The sequence below is a fragment of the Cibotium barometz genome, chromosome 1 (genome assembly GCF_041138505.1).
Source record: "Cibotium barometz isolate CiBa-2024 chromosome 1, ASM4113850v1, whole genome shotgun sequence".
In the NCBI taxonomy this organism is placed as follows: Eukaryota; Viridiplantae; Streptophyta; class Polypodiopsida; order Cyatheales; family Cibotiaceae; genus Cibotium; species Cibotium barometz.
The window spans coordinates 34836630-34861831 of record NC_141046.1 but is presented as its reverse complement, the minus strand read 5'-3'; the positions used below and the strand labels follow the sequence as shown (position 1 = coordinate 34861831).

The window sequence follows — 25202 nt, the reverse complement described above, 5'->3', positions numbered from 1 at the left end:
CACTAATATAGACTAAATTTACAAGTAATACAAGCTTTTTTCTAGTCGATTTTAATAAATATGGTCCAAATCTAGATCATTTTATTGATTTCATCTAGCCAATTTTAACAAATATAGTCCAATCCTAGATCATTTTATTGATTTTATCGAGCCAATTTTAACAAATATAGTCCAAATCTTCGAAAGTGGGAATTATAAAACAACACTAATTAATTAATTATTATCAGGTAGCATTTTAGTAGGAACTTGGAAGCCTTCTAAATTTGTGTTCACGAAAATAAAAATATATTTTTAAATTTTCATTGGAATGAAGAAACAACATTGCTAATAAAACCGTTAATGAAATGGCAAAAGTAGAAAAAAGAAATATCAAATGGAGAAACAAAAATATATTTTTTAAATTTCAAATTTTCATTGGAATGAAGAAACAGCACTGCTAATAAAACCTTTTATGTCAATGAAATGGCAAAAGTTTTGCCGACCTCGAGTTAGTTAAGTGGATAGACAAGGTCATGGGTTCAAGCCCTCACTATGCGAGCAGTGGCACGCATGGGTGTGTGTGTTGTGATGTACTAATTCAAGCTAATTTTAAAAAAAAGAAATGGCAAAAGTAGAAAAAAGAAATATCAAATGAAGAAAGTGAAGGGCACCCAAATAGAGATGTTATGGCGGTGAGATTTTTTTTTTTTGGCGATATTAGTTACTGAAAGGAGATATTGAAAAGAGATCCGAAATTATCGTTAATATTTTCTCGCGGCGGTGAGAATTATCCTTAATATATTTTTTTTCTGGCGGCGGTGAGAATTATCGTTAATATTTTCTGGCGGCGGTGAGAATTATCGTTAATATATTTTTGTTCTGTTTTTTTTCCTGCTTTTATCTTGTGTGGGAAAATACAGGTTTTTTTTTTAATACTGTGTTAGGAGACCGTTCTTCCGACAAGCCGGGATGGTAATCCAAGTGACGTCTGACCATTTCTTTGCTTTGAAGCAGAAAAAAATAATCGGAAACTCAGATGCAAAGCCGGGATTTGATCTCAGATTCTATTCTTACTTATAAATATGAATCAAACCTCTTCAAATCAATCATAACCAGCAGCACGTAATCTTCGCTTAACTATCTCGATACTTTTACTTAATCCCGATTGATTTTTTTTCAAACATCAGTAGTAGTAATAATGCTGCAGGCCAGCTTGGTGCGGAAGTTTAATTCGGGCGCTAGTTTAGGGTTAGGGTTAATTATTATTATTATCTGCCTAATCATGCATGCCTCCATCTGCAATCACTCGAGCTTCAAAGGGTATGTTTTAGCTGAAGACGGAAACCGTTACACTATCGATGCAGAACAGAAAGCTTGCATTGAAGCGGTGGTGACCACGGAGGTCTACCAGGCTGTGTATGACGCGAAAAGGATGGCTGCCTCGCTCTTGCGCTTGTATTTCCACGACTGCTTTGTCCATGTGAGTTTCCATAATTTTATTGATTTCAAGCAGTTCTTACTAACTCCCTTTGTACAACCCATCAATGAATTTCGATTTCCTACATGAATTTTGTTTCTTTACGATCAATTAATTACGCATTAGGTGATAGAGATTAGAGAAAGCGCAGTTAATTAGTTACTGCTGACAAAGTGTGGTGCAACCATTAATTACATCATGGAATTAACGCGAATGGCCAAAGTTTTGGCGCTAATTACGACCAGAATAAGATGGGTTAATTAGATATTGCCATTTCATGTACTGAAATAGTGAGAAACTATTATTTATAGCAGTCAAATATAGGTGGTACTTATACTTGTTTTGGTTTAATGCTAATTTTACATTAAGGGGTGTGATGCTTCTATATTGTTGGATGGCTCGAATGGGGAGAAATTATCACCTGGGAATAATCACTCGGTGAGGGGGTTCGAGCTTGTGGACAAAATCAAAGAGACCATCACACAACAATGCCAAGTGCAAGTGTCTTGTGCAGATATCCTTGCTTTGGCTGCAAGATCCGGAGTGCAGGCTGTCTGCCCATCACACGTAAGCTCCCAAACCAGAATCACTCTATATATTTTAATATTTTAAATAATCATGTACTGAACATTATTTGATAAAATTTGTGTAATAATTGAATCACTCGTGATCAAGTGTAGGTTTCAAAATTATGTCAAGTTTGAGTTTACTAATTATATTGTATGTATGCATGCATCATGCACGTGTGTATAAATATAGTGATTTGACAAACATGCATGCATATGTATGTATAGTAACTTGACAAACATACATGCATGTATACATACATATACATTGTATGTATACATGCATGCACGTGTGTATAAATATAGTAACTTGACACATATACATGCATGTATATGTATTACGTACACATGTATGAAGGGACTCTTAAGTGTGAGTGAATATGAGTTCCAATTTTACTCATCACACAAATGTATTAGTCTTATGTTAATGCATGTGAAGGGGTTCTTATGTTAATGTGAAAGGGGGGGAGGGTAAGTATGCATGGTTGCGTGTGCTCATATCTAGTTGAATGAGTAGATTATTGATCCTAAGCTGATTTCATATATGCTTAATAATTATCACTCTAGTTGAATGAGTAGATTATTGATCCTAAGCTGATTACATATATGTTTAATAATTATCACACAGCTTTGCACAACATGGAATGTTCCCATGGGAAGGTATGACAGCAAGGCCTCTTATGCCAACCTCACTAGCGCTCTTCCTGGCACCAATGAGCCCTTGGAGACAATATTGCAGAAGTTTGCAAAGCAAAATATCACTGACATACAAGATGTGGTTGCTCTCATAGGTAAGCACCATAATTCAATCCTCTTTACATAATACATAATTTATTCCATTGAGTCTCAAGAATAATAAACTTTTATTGAGGCTCAAGAATAATATATATTACCTTCATTGAGGCTCAAGATAACAATTATTATCCATAAAGTATTACTTTCATTGAGGCTCAAGAATAATATATATTACGTTCATGGAGGCTCAAGATAACAATTATTGTCCACACGGTGAATTATATAAAGAAAGCAATATAATATTTCCATTTTATTTATTGGTAAGAATTTCATTTACCGTGAAGAGAATTAACAATAATCAACTAAAATCAATATTCTATTTCCTATTTTCTGATGCACATTCGAAGCATGACTTTGAAATGCACACTGACCCATTGTAGAGAAGTAGACAAATATGGATAATGATTCGAGTTAAGAGTTGGGCTGTGTATTTAATAGACTCCATTTAGGAGAAATAGTAGTCGTAAGCAGATCATTATCCTTAATGACAAGTAGTTAGAACGAGGGTTTCAGGCGATATAACCGATCAAAAATTGAATTAAAGCTGCTCGCTGTGTGTGTATGTTGGCAAGAAGGTGGTGGCCATACGATTGGGTATAATCACTGCTTCTTCGTGAGGAGACGGCTCTACGGCAACAGCAGCAATGAAGTGTACTCGGATCCAGCGTATGTGGGATACTTGAAGAGTTTGTGCCCACAATCGGGTGCAGATGATGATGATGTGCAGATTGCCTTGGACAACACGACGCAGGACACCTTTGACAACGGCTTCTTCACGTCGCTCGAGAAGGGCCGGGTGAGCATCCACGCCGACCAGCAGCTCCTCAACTGCTCTACCATGAAGCCCATCGTTGACAAATTCACCGCTGATGAAGCCGCCTTCTTCTTTGCCTTCGCCACCGCCATGGAGAAAATGGGGCAAATTGGGATCCTCGGCAGTGACCAGGGCGAGATTAGAACCAACTGTAGGCTTCCCAATGATAGCAATTAGTAGCAAAATACTAGATATTGATAATACTAGGGCAAAAAAAAGAAAGAAAAAGAAAACAACAAAGTAGACTACATACTAATACTAATATAGAGAAGAGAATCCACACTGGTGAGAGAGGAGCACACTACCTACTACTACTACTACTACCCATAAAGTAGATATAGTGGGTGAAAAAAACAAGTGAAGCACTGAGTAGTCTAATAGTAATAATAATATAGAGAAAGTGGACTGCTAGTGAGAGAGGAGCACACTACCTACTACTAATAATAAGAGGACCCATATAGAACTAAAGTAGATATAGTGGGAGAAAAAGGGGGTCCTTGAACAGTCTCTTTTGAGTAAAGAGAGCCATTATGCCTGTTGTTGCAAGAGTGTGAAGACAGATTGTAATATCTTTTTAATCATACAGATTTAACTTTTTTTTTATAAAACATCTTACAATGTGGCCCTAATTTTCTATTGATGAAGAGGCTCTTGTTAAAGTCTTAACCTTTGAATGTGGCCTTGTATTACTATTCAGGAGAGGGCAGTATTGTACTCCAATTTTCGTTTGCATTTTCATCGACCTCCTTCCATGTACACATTCGTTTCATGTCTTTTATCTAGACCAAAGTGCCCAAATGTACATCATTTATCCGGTATGCATATGAATCAAGTGCCATCAAATTGGAAGTAGTTTTATTAAAAATAAAAGAGTTTATAGTACTAGAAGTATAATAGACACGAATATGATAAGGATGAGTAAGTGTGAAGATTTTTGGTCCGCTTTATCAAAACAAAGGCATAAAAATGCATTAAAATTTGGCTGGTGATTCAAGGAGCAACTAATTTTACATGCATACATGTAAATTATTAATCATAAAGTGAACAATTATGCATAGTAGTTTAATCTAATCAATAATAAAAATGAACTATTATGCATAAAGTGAAATGTTAATCATAAAGTGAACTATTAATGATGATAAAGTGAACTATTATGCATAGTATAATATACTACAATAATAATGGATACTTATAACAAACATTTTACATTGGTATATTATATTTAGTTATAAATCAATCTCTCTCTCTCTCTCTCTCTTTCTCTCTCTCTCTCTCTCTCTCTCTCTCTAAGAGCCTTAATAAAGAATTCTTGTCTTATTAATATACATATTTATGTAACTAAATATCACAACACATTTATTTGAATTTTTAGCACATGTAGTTTCATTCATACGTGTCTCACAAACTACGCTACATTTTGGTCTTACGTTCAAAGTCATCGATCTAGTTTCATGTGCTCTCTCTCTCTCTCTCTCTCTCTCTCTCTCTCTCTCTCTCTCTCTCTCTCTCTCTCTCACACACACACACACACACACACACACACACACACACACACAGAGTAAGATCCTTAATAAAGAAATTATTCTCTTATTATTATGCATAATAATCACATTTTTCATCATTTTATGTACTTGTGTACTAAATATCACAACACACTTGTTTGAATTGTTAGCACCTATGGTTTTTTCATACATGTGTCACAAACTACGCTACAACACATTTATTTGAATTTTTAGCACCTATGGTTTTGCTCATACATGTCTCACAAACTATGCTACATTGGTCTACTTTCAAAGCTATCGATCTAGCTTTATGTGGTCCATTCTTTGCTCATGAAATGGATCTAGACCAAATATCAAGAAATCAACACATAAAGTCCAAATCGAGCATCTATTTGATGTGCATAAAACACATGAGAAATCCATGTGATTATGATAAAAATAGAACAAATCCTTATGCACATGTAGCAAAGAAGGTATGTTCATAAGGCTCGAGTGATTTAACATCTCACCATGAGGATGGCTATCAAGCTTGCCATGAGCCCTAGACCATGAAAGGCCATCTCCAAGAAAGAAGCCAAGAGTACATGTAAGTATCCAAGATATGAATGACAAAAAAGATCTCTACAATGAACCCAAGGCCCTATTTATAGTAGCCTTGCCCATGGCCCATTATTTACATGTTGTGGACCTTAGTTTTGCTTCATTACAAACCATCCCTTCCCAAAGATTTTGTCCTCAAAATAATACAAGATATCTACAATTGAACAAATAAAATCAATGGGAAGTGGTGAAGGTACCAAATATGCTCTCCAAATGTAAGGAAGTCCATGAAACTTCATCTCCAATGCATATGTGTGGAACTGTTGTGGCAATCCTTGTTGTGTAGATGAAATCCTTTGAAAAATTCTTCATATAAAAATGCCATAAAATAGGTCGCAAATGATGCATACACTTAGCTAAACATGTCCTACATCATATTATTCCATTGTGATGACCATTGAAGCTTGTTGGAGTAGAGCATCGACCCCAACAATGGACCTCACCAAAATTACCCGAGAAATTACAGCATGCCTATAATTCCAAGTATTGCCCATTTTCTCCATATCTCCATACCAATCAGGCCACTTGGTCAAGAAACACCTTCCTCAAGTATACCATATTGTTGCACATACTCCAAATATTTTCAAGTAGCCTCATCCATGAGAAATGTGGAACTAGACCCTCTAATCATGAAAGAAGTCCTCTTGAAGCATAGTGGACTGTTATGGCAGCCCATGTCGATGTCAAAACCACTTGCAAATCTCTCATGAAAACACTTCAAAATGAGCCCCAAATGACATGTGCATGATGCCAAAGCATCTACATATCATAAACTACCATCATAGTCACCATTAGAGCTCATTGAGATCACCAAAAGACTCCAAAAAGTGCCTCTGCCAAATCTGTCCAAAAAATTCCAGAATGCACATCTTCCATTGTAGGAGTTATAAAAGCCCATGTAATGAATATCAAATGGCCCAACCACATCCTCACATAATAAAGCTGTTGTTGCACCTAAGAAAGTGGTTGCCATGCATCCTCATCCACAAGTAAATCCACTAAAATGTAAACATCTCTCTCATAGATGAATCCCACCACCGGGGTCAAATGAAAATGTATCCTTTTGAAATGCCTTGTCATCCACAATGTGACCATTATTCCAACCACCAAGGTCAAATGGAAAAGCTATGAGTATCAACCCGAAGATGAGGTAATAATTGCAACCGCATGGACGAAATGTACATTCGAGCCATGTAAAATCCAAAGCAATGGCTCTCAAACTCCCTAGATCGAATAGAGAACATAGAAAACCCATGTTGGCGACGCGACTACCCAATCCTCTTAGGTCGAATGGAAAACCACAATGTAGATGATCCAACCATGAAACAAATGTGTGACCTTCTGGATCAAAAGGAAGAAATAACGGCCCATCCAACAATCCGAAACATAAATTCAACACCACCTTAGTATGAGGAACTCCATCATCAATGGTCATAGAACCGAATCCTCCTATCGCATAGAAATCCTGACTAATGGCCACACAATGTTGTGGTGTACCATGGCGTGCCACATAATCATATATCATGCATCTCAAGTGACATATGATGCATGTGAAAGTGAATGCTCCATTCCCATAGACCACAAAATCATATTGGCATCCACAAATCGTAAAGGCACATGCCTCATAACTAGCATCTCCATAAGTATAGGTGTCATCCTGAAGATCGGCATGCAATGCATACTTCATCATCAATAGTGTAATAGGTGTAAAATCCATGTGATAGTCATGATCAATAGGAGTAGAATATGTCACCTCAATACTATCATCATCTCCATGAACAACATGTGTACTACCCATATATGCATGATCATCAACACATGTACTCTGGGGGGGGGGGTCACTCATAAATATATGTGTAGCACGTGGGTTAAACAAAAGGTGTTTTTTAAATCTCCTTTTTACACATTTTTTACATACATAAGGGTACCATTTAAAGGGGGTATTTACAAATTGAATAAAAAAAGGGTGTGTTTTATTCTTGAAAATTTTACAGATAAGGGGTTTTTTAATTAGGCCTTGAATAGACATGATATAGAGAGTTTACATATAGTGAACCCCCGAGCACATGTATGACAATCTTGTCATGAGACAATTCTCCCTTGTTTGCATCATGATGCACATCTTCTAAGCCTTCATAGTAAAAAAAAAGAGAATCATATCTCTTCCAAGCTGGACTTGAAAATGGATCACACAATGCATTCTCATGAATCTTCCACGAATCACTCAATGTGTCACCTAATGCCATGATCATCCAAGGCATGGTCATCACATGTATCACCAACAAATGAGTCATCATCCCATTTGCCATCATGAGTACTCATCCAAAATGTCATCATCAATGACCATGTCCTCACAATCTCGTGGTGTTATATCATGAGCTGAAAATTCCTTAATCAAATCACTTATGAAAGATTTCCCATCATACCCATTTTCAGCTTACATACATTGGATACTTGTGAAGAAATATTTGGCAACAACGAAGTATCTTCATCTTCTTATTGTCCATAAATTACAACAAGTGTCTCATCCACTTCAACACCCACAATGTGTGCATAAAGACTCATACAGTCATACTCTATGCAATGACCAAATGTGATAGTGAATGGAAGTCCACTTTTCTCGAGGGATATATGTAAACCCTTTGTATCTTGGGCGTTCAAGGACTAATTTAAAAATCCCTTATCTCTGATTTTTTCATGAATAAAACACACCCTTTTTCTATTCAACCTGTAAATACCCCCTTTAAATGGTACCCTTCTGTATGGAAAAAATGTGTAAAAAGGGGATTTTAAAAATCCCTTATGTTGAACCCACGTGCTACGCTTACATATTTATGAGTAACCCCCCCCCCCCCCCCCCGGGAGCCACTTTTGCATTTTCTTAAGCCAAAATCTTGCAACATTGAGTGCATAGTAGATCTTCTATCCCCACTCCTCAAAGCAAGAGAAAACCAAGTATACGTACCAATAATTCACATATATTACCCTTGTAGAGGTTTTAACATCAATCATTGCACATTGTCTTCTTCTAATCACTCCCTTTAAAGAAAATAATGTTTGATGAATATGTGCCTCATCATGTGCACCAACTTGATACATGGGTATATCAAACTCATTTGTCCCACCTTGCTGCATAGGCATCCTTAATGCACTTGTCCCCTCTTGGTGCATCAATGGTAGAAGCAAGTTCTTCTTCCTAAAAATAGAACCAAAACTCTAATAACCTTGTTGCAAATTAGCTTGAAGGCTATGTACTTCATTTGCATATGAAGTGTTAAACAAGAGATCCATAAGTCTGCACTTTGACTATCATAGCTTGAGACCTTTGTCTCCTTGCATCAAAGAAATCTTGCCTAGAGGACATCTTAGTGCTCATTTCTCCTCCACCATTAGGCATTGACGATGCATAGCTCCTTGCTTGCATTGCATCAACATCCTCTTCATCAATATCCTCATCAATTGAGAATTGCATGTAGGAATTGATAAATTGAGCAAAGTATTTGTACTCTTTCTTAATGAAATTAGGCATTTCCATCCATATATCATGAGCTTCCCTTTGCCTTTTAGTGAATAACATATGTAACCCAATCATGTTCAATCACATCACCATCAACATACAACTCTTCTTCAAACATAGAAGATTGATTTTCCTTGGAATGTGAAGATACTCTTTTGGGTTCTCCAAGGCTTGGTTCCAATTATTTAGACCAAGATGTATGTTGCTTTCCACGTAGTTGAGAAGGACCAGCTTGGAAAGAGCTTAGAAAGATGTAGGCCTCATTTTCCCCATGAGAGGTCTTCTAGCCTCCGCCATGACTCCCACTTGTGGCATTCTTTGTAGGATTCTCATTGGGTAACCCTTGTAAAAGCCTCTTGCATATGTTCTTGACTTCTCTTCGGACTTGTTCCATGAAAAGGTTTCTTGTCTCCTTGATGACCACCATGACCATCATCATGCTTAAGCTGACCTGTTGGTTGGGCTAACTTTTCTTCCACCAATCCAATTCTTGTAGCCATAGTGTCAAATTTTGCATTCATTTCCATCAACATTTGGATAAGAGCGTCATTTAAGACGGTATGTGAGGGTTTGGGGGTATACTTGGAGGCACTTCAAACATGCACTTCTTATTTAACCTCTCTTGAAGGTTTCCCAAAATTCTCCTCTGGTACCTCCATGGTACCGTGGTCCACCATCTCTTCACCCTCTATATCCTCAGAACTCAATGCATTCTTCCTCGGCCTTCCTTTAGGCTTGGGTGCCATGAGAATTTACTATTTTTGGAAAATTTGCTATAACCTAGGGTAGGGATCTTGTATTGGAGAGATCTAATGCTTGATAAAGCTTATGAGATTCCCTATCCAACCATGCAAAGACCTAATTAAGATGAGGTGCCCTAATATCCTTTGTTTTAGGATTCTTAGGTATATAGGTTGAAAATGGAAATTAGGCTATAGAATACTCAAAACTCACTGGATTTGGATGAAACTTAGTGTGAGAGCTTGTGATAATGAGTAATAACTATGAGAGGGTTTGATCAAAGTCAAAGTGCATATATGCTCTATTTTAACTTTTTGGTCAAAGTCAACTAACTAGGTTTGACTACCCAAATAATATCAAAATGGAGAGGTAAAGGCATGTTGTGTAGGTCTAAGGGAGTACTATGAGTTTATGTAAACACCTAAACTTCAGTCCTAATGTGCTTTGACTGAATTAGGGTTTAGTGCCTATGCAAAAGTGGTTCCATTGGGCTCATATTGCACTCCAACTTGCAATGCATTGCCTCTTGCTCTCCCCCAAGTGTAGTGACGATCAAAAGCAACTCCATTCATCAATTTTGTGCCATCAATTCACTCTATGCATCAGAATTTTTAGAGAAATTTCGCCATAGTCTCCTTTGTTTTATGGACAAAATTTCAAATTCCCAAGCAATCAAAATGGCATTCCCAGAATATCCTTTGCATTTTCCAATGCACTTACTATATCAAGGCATCATTGACTATCATTGCGTAATGCATTTGGCATCAATTCCATTGCAAAATAAATCCATCATCCCAATGCATATGCATCACATAGTGTTGGTCAATATGACCTCTTGCATTCCATAGTGTTGGTCAATATGACCTCTTGCATTCCATAGGTCGTTGAAGTTTGAGTGTCGACGGAGAGATTTTGCTTGCCAATCTTCTCACCCTGCTACCAAAGTTTAAAATTCGATGGCAAGGGTTGAGTCCATGTATTCACTCCATGTACCTAATCCTTTGATGTACCACTTTTTAAGGCAATCATGGCGCACCAAATTCAAGACATTCTCCCCTTGGCCTCTCCACCAATTGCCAAGATACCCTCACCATATAACTAGCTTTCTAATAGTGTAAGAATCAATGGAAAGCATAGAAATGGATGAGAGCATGATCTTGAGATGTCAAGCTCAACATGAGCTGACACTTATGATATGCATGGGTGATCGTTTCCTCCACTTACATCATTGGCGTGTTTGGTAGGATGCTGACATGATAGATCTTTGCCAGTGATTCTACAGTTTGACTACACCATGGCATACTATCTTGCCAGCTCACTCACTTAGCGTGATCACATTATGGACCGTATGTACATAGTACTTTAGTACTTATGCTATATTTCCCTTATCTTTTAGTAGAACTCTTTTGTTGAGAAGAAGAAGAACAATAATTTTCAGCCTCTCATCTTGCATGTTCTCTTCTAGGGTTTGTGTGAGTATGTGTGTGTGTGTGTGTGTGTGTGTGTGTGTGTGTGCTTGCAAGAGCTCAAGCTCTCTTTCTCCCTAGATTGTTTCATGGTATCAAAGCCTAGTTCATGCAAAGAAGCTGAGCGGCAAGCAAGTGAAGCACAGGAAATGGTATGAGGGTAAGAGCTTCACCTACTCTTCCCCCTTTGTGTTGGCTACTATACCCTTGTCGGGAGCTCTTCGAGAGGTATCAACAAAAGGAACTCCAATTGAGAAGCTGTCTTCACCGGAGTGAAGCTACAAGGCAACTATATTGTTCTTTAGATGAAAATTTTTCGGGTGAAAACGCGTTTCGGACGCGTCTTAATCTCCATTTTTCAGTTCGCAGGTGTTCATGTGCACTGCGAGTAAGTTTTGATTCTCTCTGTAGAATTTTGTTTTTGGAACTCCAGGAAGGAAATTAGTTGTATAGACACTATGTGTACTGCAAAGAGGTCTTACAAGTGCTATCGGGTGTATGCATGCAAATTGCGGTCACTGGTTGTGGGACAGTTTGGGTGCAGTATATTATCGTTTATAGAGAATATAGCAATTTGTGTAGGACAAACAAAAGTGTTATTTTTGGTGAGTTTGTGTTGTAGACAAGATGTCAAATGATGGAATTAACCAGATTATTGCAGAGAAGCTTGACAAGAACAACTTCCATGCTTTGAGGTTTAGATTATAAATTTTTTGAGATGAGAAAAGACTACTGCGACTACATTGTGAAGGTGAACATGAGGAGGCATCAGAGATACCTGAGATTAACCCAACTACTGGCAGATGTAAAAGAATACAAGGATTGGAATCAAGGAGCAAGAAAAGTCATGTATTGGCTTTCTACTAACATACACAAGACACCATGATTGGGCATATACAGGATGCCAAGTCACCCAAGGAGGCATAGGACACCTTGGTGAAGCTGTATGAAACTAACACCAAGGCACAAAAGATTCAGTTGAAGAATGAGCTTCATACTGTGGGAGAAGAAAAACATGTATGTGAATAATTATGCCTTGAAGATCAAGGGCATTGTGGAATCCCTTGCATCTTTTGGTGTATCTGTTGATAACGATGATAAGATGGAAGTATGTCTACGTGATCTCGGGCCACAATACAAGGCATTCAAGACATTTATTTAGACTCGAGAGAACATTCCCAAATTTACAGATTTGGTGTTGATGATGATCATTGAAGAAAATAGTTTGGGTGAAGACCAGTCTTCACAAAACAAAGGCAATTCGGAGCAACATGCCTTCTACATAAGTGCAGGTAGATGATGAGGTAGAAGCCGAGGCCGAGGCCGTGGCCAAGGTGGTGGCCAAACAAGTAATCAAATTATGGTCAACAATAATAGTCCCATGAATCACAACAATACCACAAAGGTGGAAGAGGCCAGTTCAGAGGCAGGGGGAGTCAAAGAGGTCATGGAAATTGGCAAAGGCAACAAAATTGTTATGACCCATGTTATTTGAATAATAATCATGGTCATTTAAATTTGTATATTTTTTTTTATGATGCCTATTTCTCATCATGAACACGTTAGGATTGATTGATGTGATGTCAATTGATTGTTACTACTGACGTGGTTTATGTTTATGTGTTTAGGTGATGAGGTGTGCAAGGGTACCGATTTAGGTATTGCACAGTGCGAGGATACCGATTTAGGTGTCGCACAGATGGTGGATTGAGTCATGGCGTGTGGACCGATCTCACAATATTTTGTGGCTGTACTATGGCGTTTGATATTATTTTGACATCAGTGTGATGTGTGTGTGTGCATGCGTCAATTTATTGTACAGTGTGTGTACGAGCATTAGTTGATTTATTTTGTAATGTGCATATGTGCACAAGTTAGATTATTGAATTAGAAAAATTGTGCAAACCTTAGAAGGTTTGAGGACAAAGGCTAATTAAATGGCAAAGTCCAAATATGGATGTATACTTTATTTTTGGCTGAAAGCCTACTTTTGGAAATATATCAAAAATACCCACGCGAGAAGAAGCCACTCACGTTGGGGGGGGGGGAAGATTGCACCCAATCTTGTGTTGCCTTGTGTTGATGGTGATGTATTTCTTTCTCTTGCTCTATGTTTTGTTTTATGCTTTAATTTTCCATTTAATTTAAGTAATTATTTTGATATTTGATATAATTTTTATGAGCTTTTGATTATTCCCTTCAAGAAAATTAAAGGTCCGGTTGCAGTGGTATCAGAGCTTTGGTGTAATTTAATTTTCTTGAAAGCGGTCAAAAGAGGTGAAAGAGACAAAAACAAAGGTGATTTTGGTAAATTTTTTGAATTTTAATTGAAGAAGAACACGTTTAGGGATTTTTGTTTATGTATGGATGAAATTAAGCTTGTTTTTGACCATTGGGTAATCAATCTCCATCAATCTATTGCCCAAAGGGTAAAACTAGGTGAAAAACCATTAGTGGGTTTCTCAAAACCATGAAACCACCTTCCTCTTCACTAATCCTCTTCCTAATCTGTCTGTACGGATTGAAAGAGCAAGCAGAGGAGCATGGAGAGCCATAAGCAGAATTGCTAAACTTTCCCTTGGCTCAGTTTCTATAATCAAGGGTGGGAGATGATGGATTTTTCTTAATTTCTTTGAATTAGTAAAAGCGCAGTAGTCTGTGTGAGAAATGAGTAAAACCCATATATATATATATATATATATATATATACCAATTAATCTTTTCCAATCTCTCTCTCTCCCTCCTCTGTGCCCGGCAGGCGGCACAGCGGCAGCGGCAGCGGCTTCTCCCTCTCCATCCGTCCGACGGCCAGCGTGCGAATTCAGGGGGGCGCATGAATTTTATGATTTGCGAATTCAGGGAGGCACTGATTTTTTTTTCTCCATCTTGCTGGCGGCGCCGAGACCAGCGATTTCAGGGCCGGGAGGATTTTCAGATTTTGCCCTTATTGAAGCGCTTATTATCAGTTTTGCCCGAAATAGAGGCTGAATTATTATTATTATTATTATTAGTCTCCCTTTTTAATCGTGCTGGCGTTACGTGCTGGCGTTGTGGGAGAGGTTGAAAATGTAGCTTGAATAAGCTTAATTAAAGACTCATTAACCAGCATAATATATATAATTCTTTTTGTTGCTGTAATTTTTTCTCTCTCCCTCATACCAGGGCGTCTCTCCCTCATACCCGGGCGACAGCCCACTCCTACCTCCGGCCGGCGGCGCCCATGGCTGCGAATTCAGGTTGGAAGGAGGAATTTTCAGACCTCAAATTAGCTAACTAGCTTTGATTATTACAAAGCTTAAATTAGCTAAAAGCTTTATGAGCTTAAAACGTTTACTTTTATTTTTATATTTTGATGCGATGGGGTGGGCGACTTTTTCTCTAGCTTTTGGCATTGGCCAAAGTTACAAGTTTTATAATAAAGCTTTCATAATCTTTTTAATAAGCTTAATAAATCTAATATTAAAAGCTTTATGAGATAAAGCTTAGTATAAAGTTTTGATTTTTTTAAGGAGACCATATCTATAAATACCTCTTCTCTAAATTTAGGTTAGCTGAGTTGACAGTTTCAGGCCGAGAAATGCTTGAAAAAAAGCTTTTATTATAAAGCTTTGTTAAGTTTTTCAAATAAGCTTAAAGCTTTACAAATGAGAGTAGTAAAATGTATTACAAAAGAAAATATTTTTTTGACTATTCCCATCATATTTTATGGAAAAGAATCTCATGTACATATAGTTAGTTTAGATTTCTTCTATAGATTTTTAGAATTTACCTCAAGAGAAATTTTGAGACTTTAGTCAAATTCTTGTGAATAATGTTGTTTTCTAAATCCTCATGAAGTCCAAATAATATAAACAGCTTGTTAGTGAAGATATCATTCAAATGTTGCTTTAACCTATGGCTAGTTTTCTAATTTTAAAGAGTACATGGATTATTTCTTGAAAAAAATTATGCATTTGTGTATTGAGCTAACTTGGCAGGACTCATCTAGTTCGACATTCCAAATGAGATAAAATGGGTGAATATCCACACCATCGTACTATTCAGGAACAGCTTGACACCGAAGAGGTTAACGCACTCGACACACTAACAAAAGGTGGAGGTATGTGTTAAAAATTATTTATTGTATACAATTTCTTGTTTGCTTTTGTATCTGTTTTCTGTATATTCTTTGCTTTTAGACCTAGTTAGAAAACTTTAGCTCCTAAAAAGAATTTTAGATACCGTGACCTAACTAGAAAGATCGAGACAAGATTAGCAAAAGTTATCTTCAAGATCTAGTTGCCCAAATTCAAGATCTAGTTGCTCAAATTCAAGTAAAAATGATTGCTAGACATTTCATAGAAGATTAAGACCAATTTGAAGATTCAAGAACCAAGCAAGTTTCTCCAATTTTTGATTCAAGTTATCAATTGCTTCACCATTGAATTTAGTGATGATGAGAAAAGTAAAGAAATAGCTTTCAAGTGACTAGAAACCAAGCTTAAGTTGTATACCAATCACAATTACGAAGTTTATACCGATTCAAGTAAAGTTTTGTCTAAATTTTCAAGTGTTCTAGTTTAAGATCTATCTTAGTACAAGATTCTTTCAAGTAAAGTTTTGTCTAAATTTTCAAGTATTCTAATTTAAGATCTATCCAAGTACAAGATTCTTTCTAGACCAAGAATTGCTCTAAGTCAAAGATATATTCAACCACAAGATTTAAACCCCTTAAGAATAAGATTTATTCAAGAATTGCAATTACGATTTAATTAAAGACTAATCTCTCAATTTTCGTCCATTCAAGTATTTTTTAATCTAAGCCAAGATTCATTACTAGTATATCAAGTTCTTGCTATCAACTAGGGTACAAGATATCTATTTTTATTCAAGTTCTGATTTCAAGTTTAAGATTAAGCTTAAGACCAAGGTCCCCTTAAGATTTCATTGTTCACAAGTAACATTCACAAATTCAAGAATTATAGACCTATTCAAAGATTATAATTTTTAAAATTTAGTTAGACAATTACAAGATTAAGATCAAGAACAAATCCCCAGAATTCATCAAGTTATTGACAGTAATGTAAGTGATTATTTTTTTTCAATCTTAAGTTGATAAGAATTTCCATTTCGACCTAATTCATTTTTGGAATAAGACTTGTAGTCTAATTTTGAGAATAGAGAAAAGTTATGTCGGAATGAAAGTTTCAGAGGGAATTAGCTACTCCGTCTCAAACTTCTGTTCTTACGGTAGTGTCGTGTGAAATTAATCTATGGTATGGGACATTAGATTGGTTTTACATACCTACCCCAGACTATCTATGTCTTCTATCTTTCACCAACGAGTGTTTGTATGTGGAAGGTACCTATGTGGTATGGGACACTTAGATCCTTTTCACATGCATTCACTTGTTTGGTTTTATTTTCAGAAATTGTTTGATGTGATGATCTTGTCCTCCACTTGTACCATGAAGCCATCCACTCATTGATTACGCAGAGGACAGTTGATTCCCAAAAGGGAGGACTGTTATGACCCATGTTATTTGAATAATAATCATGGTCATTTAAATTTGTATATTTTTTTTTATGATGCCTATTTCTCATCATGAACACGTTAGGATTGATTGATGTGATGTCAATTGATTGTTACTACTGACGTGGTTTATGTTTATGAGTTTAGGTGATGAGGTGTGCAAGGGTACCAATTTAGGTGTTGCACAGTGCGAGGGTACCGATTTAGGTGTCGCACGGATGGTGGATTGAGTCATGGCGTGTGGACCGATCTCACAATATTTTGTGGCTGTACTATGGCGTTTGATATTATTTTGACATCAGTGTGATGTGTGTGTGTGCATGCGTCAATTTATTGTACAGTGTGCGTACAAGCATTAGTTGATTTATTTTGTAATGTGCATATGTGCACAAGTTAGATTATTGAATTAGAAAAATTGTGCAAACCTTAGAAGGTTTGAGGACAAAGGCTAATTAAATGGCAAAGTCCAAATATGGATGTATACTTTATTTTTGGCTGAAAGCCTACTTTTGGGAATATATCAAAAATACCCACGCGAGAAGAAGCCACGGGGGGAAGATTGCACCCAATCTTGTGTTGCCTTGTGTTGATGGTGATGTATTTCTTTCTCTTGCTCTATGTTTTGTTATATGCTTTAATTTTTCATTTAATTTAAGTAATTGTTTTGATATTTGATATAATTTTTATGAGCTTTTGATTATTCCCTTCAAGAAAATTAAAGGTCCGGTTGCAAAAATAATACACGAGGTTATTTTTACTGTGGAAAATCTGGGCATGTGCAGGCAGATTTCTATAAGAAACAAAACGACATGAAAAGTGAAAAAGTATAGCAAAATAGTTATGCGTCCTCTAGTTGAAGTAATGAGGACAATGAAAAGTTGTTTGTTATGCGACATGTGCTTAATGTTGTGTCAGAAAATGATGTATCCACATGCAATGATGATGTGGATTTAGGTGTTTGTTATGCGACATGTGCTTAATGTTGTATCAGAAAATGATGTATCCACATGCAATGATGATGTATGGAATGTGGATTTAGGTGTTTTGAACCACATGACCACTCATGGGGCAAGTGGTTCAAGGATATGAAAAATCCTAAAAAGCTAGGTTTTGTTGAAACAGGGGATGATACTACTCATCCAATTGCCCATGTTGGAAATGTGCCATTGTCTATGTAGAATGAAGTATCTTGTAGATGTTCTTCATGTTCCATGTTGGGGTAAAGGCGTTATGCCCACCCTTATAGTGTGTACAAGTCCATAAGTTATAGTACATAGTACACTTAGTACTTTTAATGTACTAAGTGCACTATGTGTACTAGTGCAATATACATGTGTGATAGGGGAGTCACACACTCATGCTATTGATGAGTTGACTTATCCCCACAACTCTCTCTCTCTCTCTCTCTCTCTCCCTTGCTTCTCTGTGTATGTCTCCCACATAACCTAACCCTAATTCTCCCACACAACTGGTATCAGAGCTTAGTGATCCCTCCCTCTTCCCTCTTCTCCTTGATAGCAGGCACCGGCTCGCAGCAAAGTGTTGGTGGCCACAAGGCGTAACCCCACACAACTGCTCTCAGCTAGCAAGGAGTCAGGCGCAGCTAATCAAGCGTAGGCTACAAGGCGTGCAAAAACGCTGGCCATTGATAGGCGAGTGTGGTAGCTCTACACGGTGAAGGCAGTGCTGGCCCTTCAGCGTGGAGCAAAGAAGCGCTAGGCAAGTGAACACACGGCGAAGGCAGCATAGCGAACCACAAGGCTTTGAGCGTGGAGCGAACACAGGCGCAGGGAAGAGTCAACGTGCAGCCAGACGTCCAATTCAGGCGAACACGTAAGCCACTAGGCGTATATGCGAAGGCAGCAATCAGGCGTCGGTTGGCGCTAGGCGAAACATAAGCGAAGGCTTGTTAATCACTGGCGAGCTGCAGGCGTGTTAGTCAGTGGCGCCCTTCATCGCTTCATCCCTTAGTAGCTGACCAACCCGAGGGTCATTCATAGCAGATGAAGGCATCAGCAACCCTTGTGATGCCGTCCTCGTCTACAGATCACCCCTCACAAGCAGACATGGTTGTCCAGCATCAGATTTCTGCAGAGTAGCACCAAATCATCACCCCCTTTTCCTGCAACAACAAAACCCGCCTGCAAATCAGAGAAAAATCAGAAAATTACAAGGTATTTTCCTCAATTTTTTTTGGGACTTGCAATTGAGCAGGTGCAATCATTAATTGAGCAGATACAGGCGCTAAATTGCTCAATTTTTGAGCAAAATTGGCAAAATTGGGTGACATTGGTCACAATCAGAATCAATTTGCAGGAAATTGGTCACAATCAGGATCAATTTGCAGGAAATTGGATGTCGAAATTTGGGGCTTTTGATGTAATTGTGCAATTAAGCACTCATACATGCGGTATGATGTGAAAAATCGCACATTTGGGCAAAATTGCAGCAAATTGCAGTGCAAATCAAGGGGCTTTTGTGCCGATTTGGTTGATTTGCATGCAGGCAATCGCATTTGATGCTGTGGATAATGTGTTGATGCCTTACAAGCACTCAATGTGCCTGTAAATCAAGGGGCTTTCATGTATTTGATGTATATGTGGCCAGGGGGGAGCATCGTGAACACTCGGATGCCTTCATGTGCGTCAATGTACCATGTATAATCAGCATTGATCTTAAATCAAGGGGCTTTTCAAGTTCGTATGCTTGTTGAGCTTGGCAAAGCAGCAGGCAAGACATTTATGCCTTGAATCCTCAAAAATCAGCTTGCAGTCAAGGGGCTTTTGCCCAATTTCTGTTCAGGACTGTTGTATGCAGTGTACAGGACTGTAAAAGTCTGATTTTCACTCATTTGGACAGCCAGGAGAGCATTTATTGCTATTGTACCTGCTAATACAGATTTGGCACAGCTTTGTGCAAGTTTTGGCATGGCTGTAAACTGTTTTGAGTGACCAAAAGGCTCAATTTCAGCTGCTGTACTTGCCGGTACAGGTTTGGTACATCATTGGTGAGCACTTGGTACTGCTGTACAGTACTTTGGAAGGGCAACAGAGCACATTTAAGGTGCTGTCCAAAATCTGCAGCAACCAAATTTTGTTGATTTCATCACATAAAGTGGGAGAAAAGTTGCATTTGTGCTTCCGCAGTGGGAGATAAAGCTTGGGAGAAAAACTGTGAGCACTTTGTGTGCTTTTGGTGCAGTGTTTGCACATTTGCAGGGAGTCAGGCATTGACAGGTTGCATTTTGCTATGGCAACCACAGGTGAGAGCTCTTCATTGCTTCACATCAAGAAGCTTGAAGGCTCGCATAATTATGATATTTGGCAAACCCAGTGCTACAATGTGTTGCTCCAAAAAAAGCAGCACAAGCCTATCAAAGAAAGGGGTGTAATGCCCGCTTCTCTTACTGCTGAAGAGTGGGAAGATATGGATGAGCTGGCAAGATCTACTATCATGTTGTCTGTGTCAGACTCATTACTTTTCAGCATTCGTGAAGAGAAGACAGCTTGGGGAATGTGGCAGAGATTGCAGGACTTGTATGCCCAACAAAGTGCCTCAAGCAAAGTGTATTGGTTGAAGAAACTCATAGGTCTTCAGATGAAGGAAGGGGCGTCTATGACAGCCCATCTAAATGAGTTTAATGGTATTGTCAGCCAGGTTATTAATCAAAAGTTGGCAATGGACGATGAGTTCAAAGCCACTTTTCTGTTATGCACTTTGCCAGAGAGTTGGGACACATTCAGGACAGCCACTAGCAATTCGCATGCTATGCTGTCATATGCAGATGTTGAGGGTGCTCTTCTTCAAGAAGAGATGAACAGGAAAAACAACTCTGTTGGAAAGTCCAATGCAATGAATGCACGTGGGAGATCCAAAATCAGCAAAAATATTAAAGCAAGTACATGCAACTACAGAGATTCGCCGAAAAATGTGATTTGGTGTCACTCTGGCAACAGGTGATTCGGACATCGTCGGCGCATCCGAGGCGGTCCAAAACTCCCAAAACGACACCAGAAGCGCTGAAAACGGACATCCGGAGGCCCGGAAAAGGCCGAAAAGGGCCGACTAGGAAAATTCACTGGGAAAAGCGATTTGGTGTCAGTCTGGCAGATCGCTTTTCCCAGTGAACTTTCCTGGTCGACCTTTTTCGGGCCTCCGGATGCCTGTTTTCAGCGCTTCCGGTGTTGTTTTGAGGGTCTTGGACCGCTCCGGACGCGCCGACGATGTCCGAATCACCAAATTTTGCATTGCAAATCCTGCACCGAAGATAACAATATCAATTATAATAAATAAAAAAGATATCTTCATTCAATGCAAACTCGCCGTTCTCTATCTGAATATGACTTTTATTCTTTTTTCCTCCTATTTATTATTTCCTCCAACGTTACGTTGGCCCTCCATTGTTTGGTCAAGGGCTATTTTTCCTAAACCCTAAAAGGTCCCAAAATGAGTTTCGATTTTTACTAATGAAAAGCATCATGAACTCACACTTTAACCAAAAGAAACCAAAGATATTACACTTATCTCCCGTGAAGAAGATTGTTTCATTAAAACCAAAAGACAACATCACTAAATAATACCTCCTTGTCCATCAAACAAACTTGTTGGTATCCTGGATGCACCAAAATGTACACAATACTTGTAAGCACAACTCTCACTTGAAAAAGGTAAGAAATGGGATTGTTATTCATGCATAGGCAGGTATGGCACATGAAGAACAAATTCTTTTCCATCCTTTTTCAAAACTTGCCGCATTGAGAAGAAGAGAAAATCAAAAACTTTCCACTCAAAACAATTCGGATTTGGAGTGGTTGTAGTTATGGTTGTGGAGTTGGGAAGACAATGAGGGAGACAATGCAAGATGATGGGTTGCAGGGACAAAGTTTGGTTCAAGTTTGGTAAGCAAAGTTGACTTGGTTCCATTCAAAAGTGTAATGAAGAAAGAGAGTGGTGACTTTTTTCAATAAAATAAGGCACCATAGTGGGAATAAAAAACTTTACTTAAGAGGCATTGTTTTGAATTAAAAAACACCCCACATGTCAGTTAATGGAATAAAGAACTCAAAAATGATGCACCTGCCCTCCAATATTATATGTGGGTTTATTGGCTTGCTTTGTCCACATCACCATCCCAAGGGATCTCTTACAAGGCCCCTTTTTGAGTCCAAATTTTTCCTAATGATAAGGGAACGTGTCCTTCCCTCATTTCTCAAATAACACTCTCGGTATCGAAAGTGGACCAAAGATACACCTTCAGTGTTGAAAGTGGCTATTAGTTTATTCGAATATAAAAGAAAGAACTATAAGAATACCTTTGTTAGCTTACGATACTGAAGTCGATGATGCGATGAGTCTCATGTGATATTGTTTCATGATCTCGTTGATTAATGTAGATCTATAACCGTTGTCGGTGCGCACAAGTTATCTTCTATCTCATCACCAAGCCGCAATCTGCAAAAAAACATTCAAATTAGGAACAAAATCAAGCTGTAGGAGGTGGCAACCACAAAAAACAACCGTTTAGATGCAAAGCCAATGCCGACATAGTCACAACCATTGAAGTATATCATAGAACTTGGATTGAATTCCAACAAAGGATTTCTCATGTTTGGTAATATATTATTAAAAAATAAAAATAATTTAATTGCATCTATTATTATAGTGCACATGAGTAATTTCAACAGGAATTGAGACCGGCTTAGCATGCAACAAAAAGGGATAAACTTACAACTTTTGGCACAAGAATATTGCTACCATGATGTGTGTGCCGTGGAGGCTTCTAAGACTTTAAAAATATTAGGGGATTCAATTAAAGAGAAAGAGGAGCTCTCCATATCCACCCTTTTGAGATGGGCTAGTCATCTGCGCTGCTTGCCTCCAATTGAGCGTGGTTGTACTCTTGAGTGGCCAGCTTCTCCACTTCCCTCCCACTCCACCTGACTTCTTTTCACCCTCTCCTTGCATGACACCGTCGTCACCTATCGCAAACATCAATCCCAGTGCTGGTAATATGGTTGCCGACACTCTGACAGTTTGTCGAGCCAAGTCATTTCTACACCACTTCTACACCCTCTCCTCTCCCAACCCCTCCCCTCCTCGGTGCGTTTTTATTTAACTCCCTGTCAAAAAGAAAACTTGGTTGCTTTTTTTTCCCCGCTTGGTGTTTATAAAAACTATGTTTTTACGCGCGTGGCAAGTTGGATCTTTCATATGAATAATTGTGTGGCTCTATACTACTACCGCGTGGGTAGCTCTACTTGCATGCTTTTGCAGCCGCGAAAAGCAAATTCGGTTGCTTTTTTTTTATGTGTGTGTGTATTATTATTAGGTGCAGGAGGAGGTCTCGATGCTCTTGACGTTGGGCTTCTGCTCAGGCTTGTTGGTGAGGGTGATGGTAGGATGCCGACCTCCAAGTAGGCCTTAGCCTCAGCTTCAACTTCGACAATGGGAACTTGCACGAGACGCACCCCTTGGGCCTCTCCACTCGGTGCCAGTTTTGGGGCCACTCCACCACCTCCCTCGGCCTCTCACCGTTGACCGTTGATCCGTAGGCATTTGTTCTCCAACAAGATCTTGATGTCCTCCTACGCCCATGCGCGGCCAGCTCGACACAGACTTAATTTGCATACTATACAGTACTCTTTTAAGACCTTGCAGGTTCTATGGTTTAACGCTTTCTAAAACCACCTCTAAACACACGCCAAGAACTATATTAACCTGGAAGGTCCGCTTTAGAGATGTGTGCCCTAGGGGTCTCGAGCCGAAACCACCTCTAAACACACGCCAAGAACTATATTAACCTAGAAGGTCAGCTTTAGAGATGTGTGCCCTAGGGGTCTCGAGCTAGTCGACCTTGAGGTTGGCGACTGCTTGGCATGGCGAGACATGTGGCAGCACACGGGGTCTCTTGCACGTGTGTGCAGTTGGTGGTATCTCGTCCATGAACAACTCATCCAGCACGTCTCGTCGAAGCACCACATCGCCATCTTCGCCCGCGCAAACTCGGTTGCTTTTTTTCCCCGCTTGGTGTTTCCAAAAGCTGTGTTTGTGGTTGCCACGTTGGTATCTCTGCTCGCCTGCTTTTGTGAAAAGGTCTTAGGCTACCCAAGGTAATCACGGGCACATGTCAACTTGACGTTTTCCAAATCCTATCGGAGTTTTGGGCACATGTTCAAATAGAAAAACATTTGGATGTCCTCTAACAACATTTGCATGTCTAATGACCAAGGTGTCTACCATGAGGCCCTACCTACCTAAGCTACAAACAGGCATACAAGAAAATGTGCTAACACACAAACATGCATACACATTGCTTAGGTAGGCCACACACACGACAAATGACCACACATGACCACGTAGAAAATTTATTTAAAAAAAAGATTAAAAAACACACCACATGCACAAAAAAGCATGGATGCAAGCAACCAAGATAAGCAAATGACTCTTTTTTATTTTTATTTAAAAACTCACCTCACAGAACCGAATATGTCATCATAGCTCCAACCTACTTGAGGAAAAAAATATTGCTTAATCAATTAACAACATCACCACCATCAAACGGTGCTTCTTCGCCTCCATCACCATTCCCCTCTTCTTCCCCCTCACCATCAATCATAGCAGCATTGTTCACTACCACTCTTGATGCTCTATAGGTAAAATCTCTAAATAGAGCTCCTCGCATTCGAGTTCCTACATCCATTCACCTTCCACCTACCTCCCATACAGCCTCCCTATCGTTTGGACGAGGATCCTCACACTCAAGCTAAATTAACCTCCCCATGCTCTATTATAAAGTTATGCAAAACACAACAAGCTACTACAATGTGAGGCACTAAAGACGTATGGGCATTGACCTCCCTAAGAATACGCCACCTGCTTTTCAACATTTCGAATGCATTCTCTATGACAACTATACCCTTCCTAACATGTCGGTCAAATAGTAATTTCTCTTCATGGTATAACCCGCCTCTTGCTCTAAAAGCTTTCAATACAAATGCTCCAGCCTTGTAGGTAGAATCTGCAATGATATATGGTCGTATATTTTTGCCTTATATTTGGAGAACTGGCTCTTGCAAGACCACTTTTCCAATCAACTTATCATAACGGCTGACTCTTATGTATTGAATCATGTATGCCACACCAGGAGCATTGCACACAACACTCCATAACATTTTTTTAGAGTCAACTATGCCTTGTAGCAAGACACTTGGAAAACCATGTCTACAAACATACT

At 38.7% G+C, this 25202-nt stretch overlaps 1 protein-coding gene across 1 annotated transcript; it reads left to right on the top strand.

Annotated features, from left to right (window-relative positions):
- Positions 1-1106: 1106 nt before the first annotated feature.
- LOC147641919 (peroxidase 49-like) lies at positions 1107-3808 on the top strand. The gene is made up of 4 exons (XM_086790592.1): positions 1107-1459; positions 1826-2023; positions 2651-2813; positions 3393-3808. The coding sequence occupies exons 1-4, from the start codon at positions 1178-1180 to the stop codon at positions 3806-3808; spliced, it is 1059 nt and encodes a 352-aa protein (XP_086646718.1). The 5' UTR covers positions 1107-1177.
- The last annotated feature ends 21394 nt before the right edge of the window (positions 3809-25202 follow it).

Coding starts and splice junctions, on each gene's coding strand:
- LOC147641919 (XM_086790592.1), top strand. CDS start 1,178: ATGCTGCAGGCCAGCTTGGTGCGGAAGTTTAATTCGGGCGCTAGTTTA. Junction 2,024..2,650: donor AGGCTGTCTGCCCATCACAC/GTAAGCTCCCAA, acceptor ATTATCACACAG/CTTTGCACAACATGGAATGT. Junction 2,814..3,392: donor AGATGTGGTTGCTCTCATAG/GTAAGCACCATA, acceptor GTTGGCAAGAAG/GTGGTGGCCATACGATTGGG.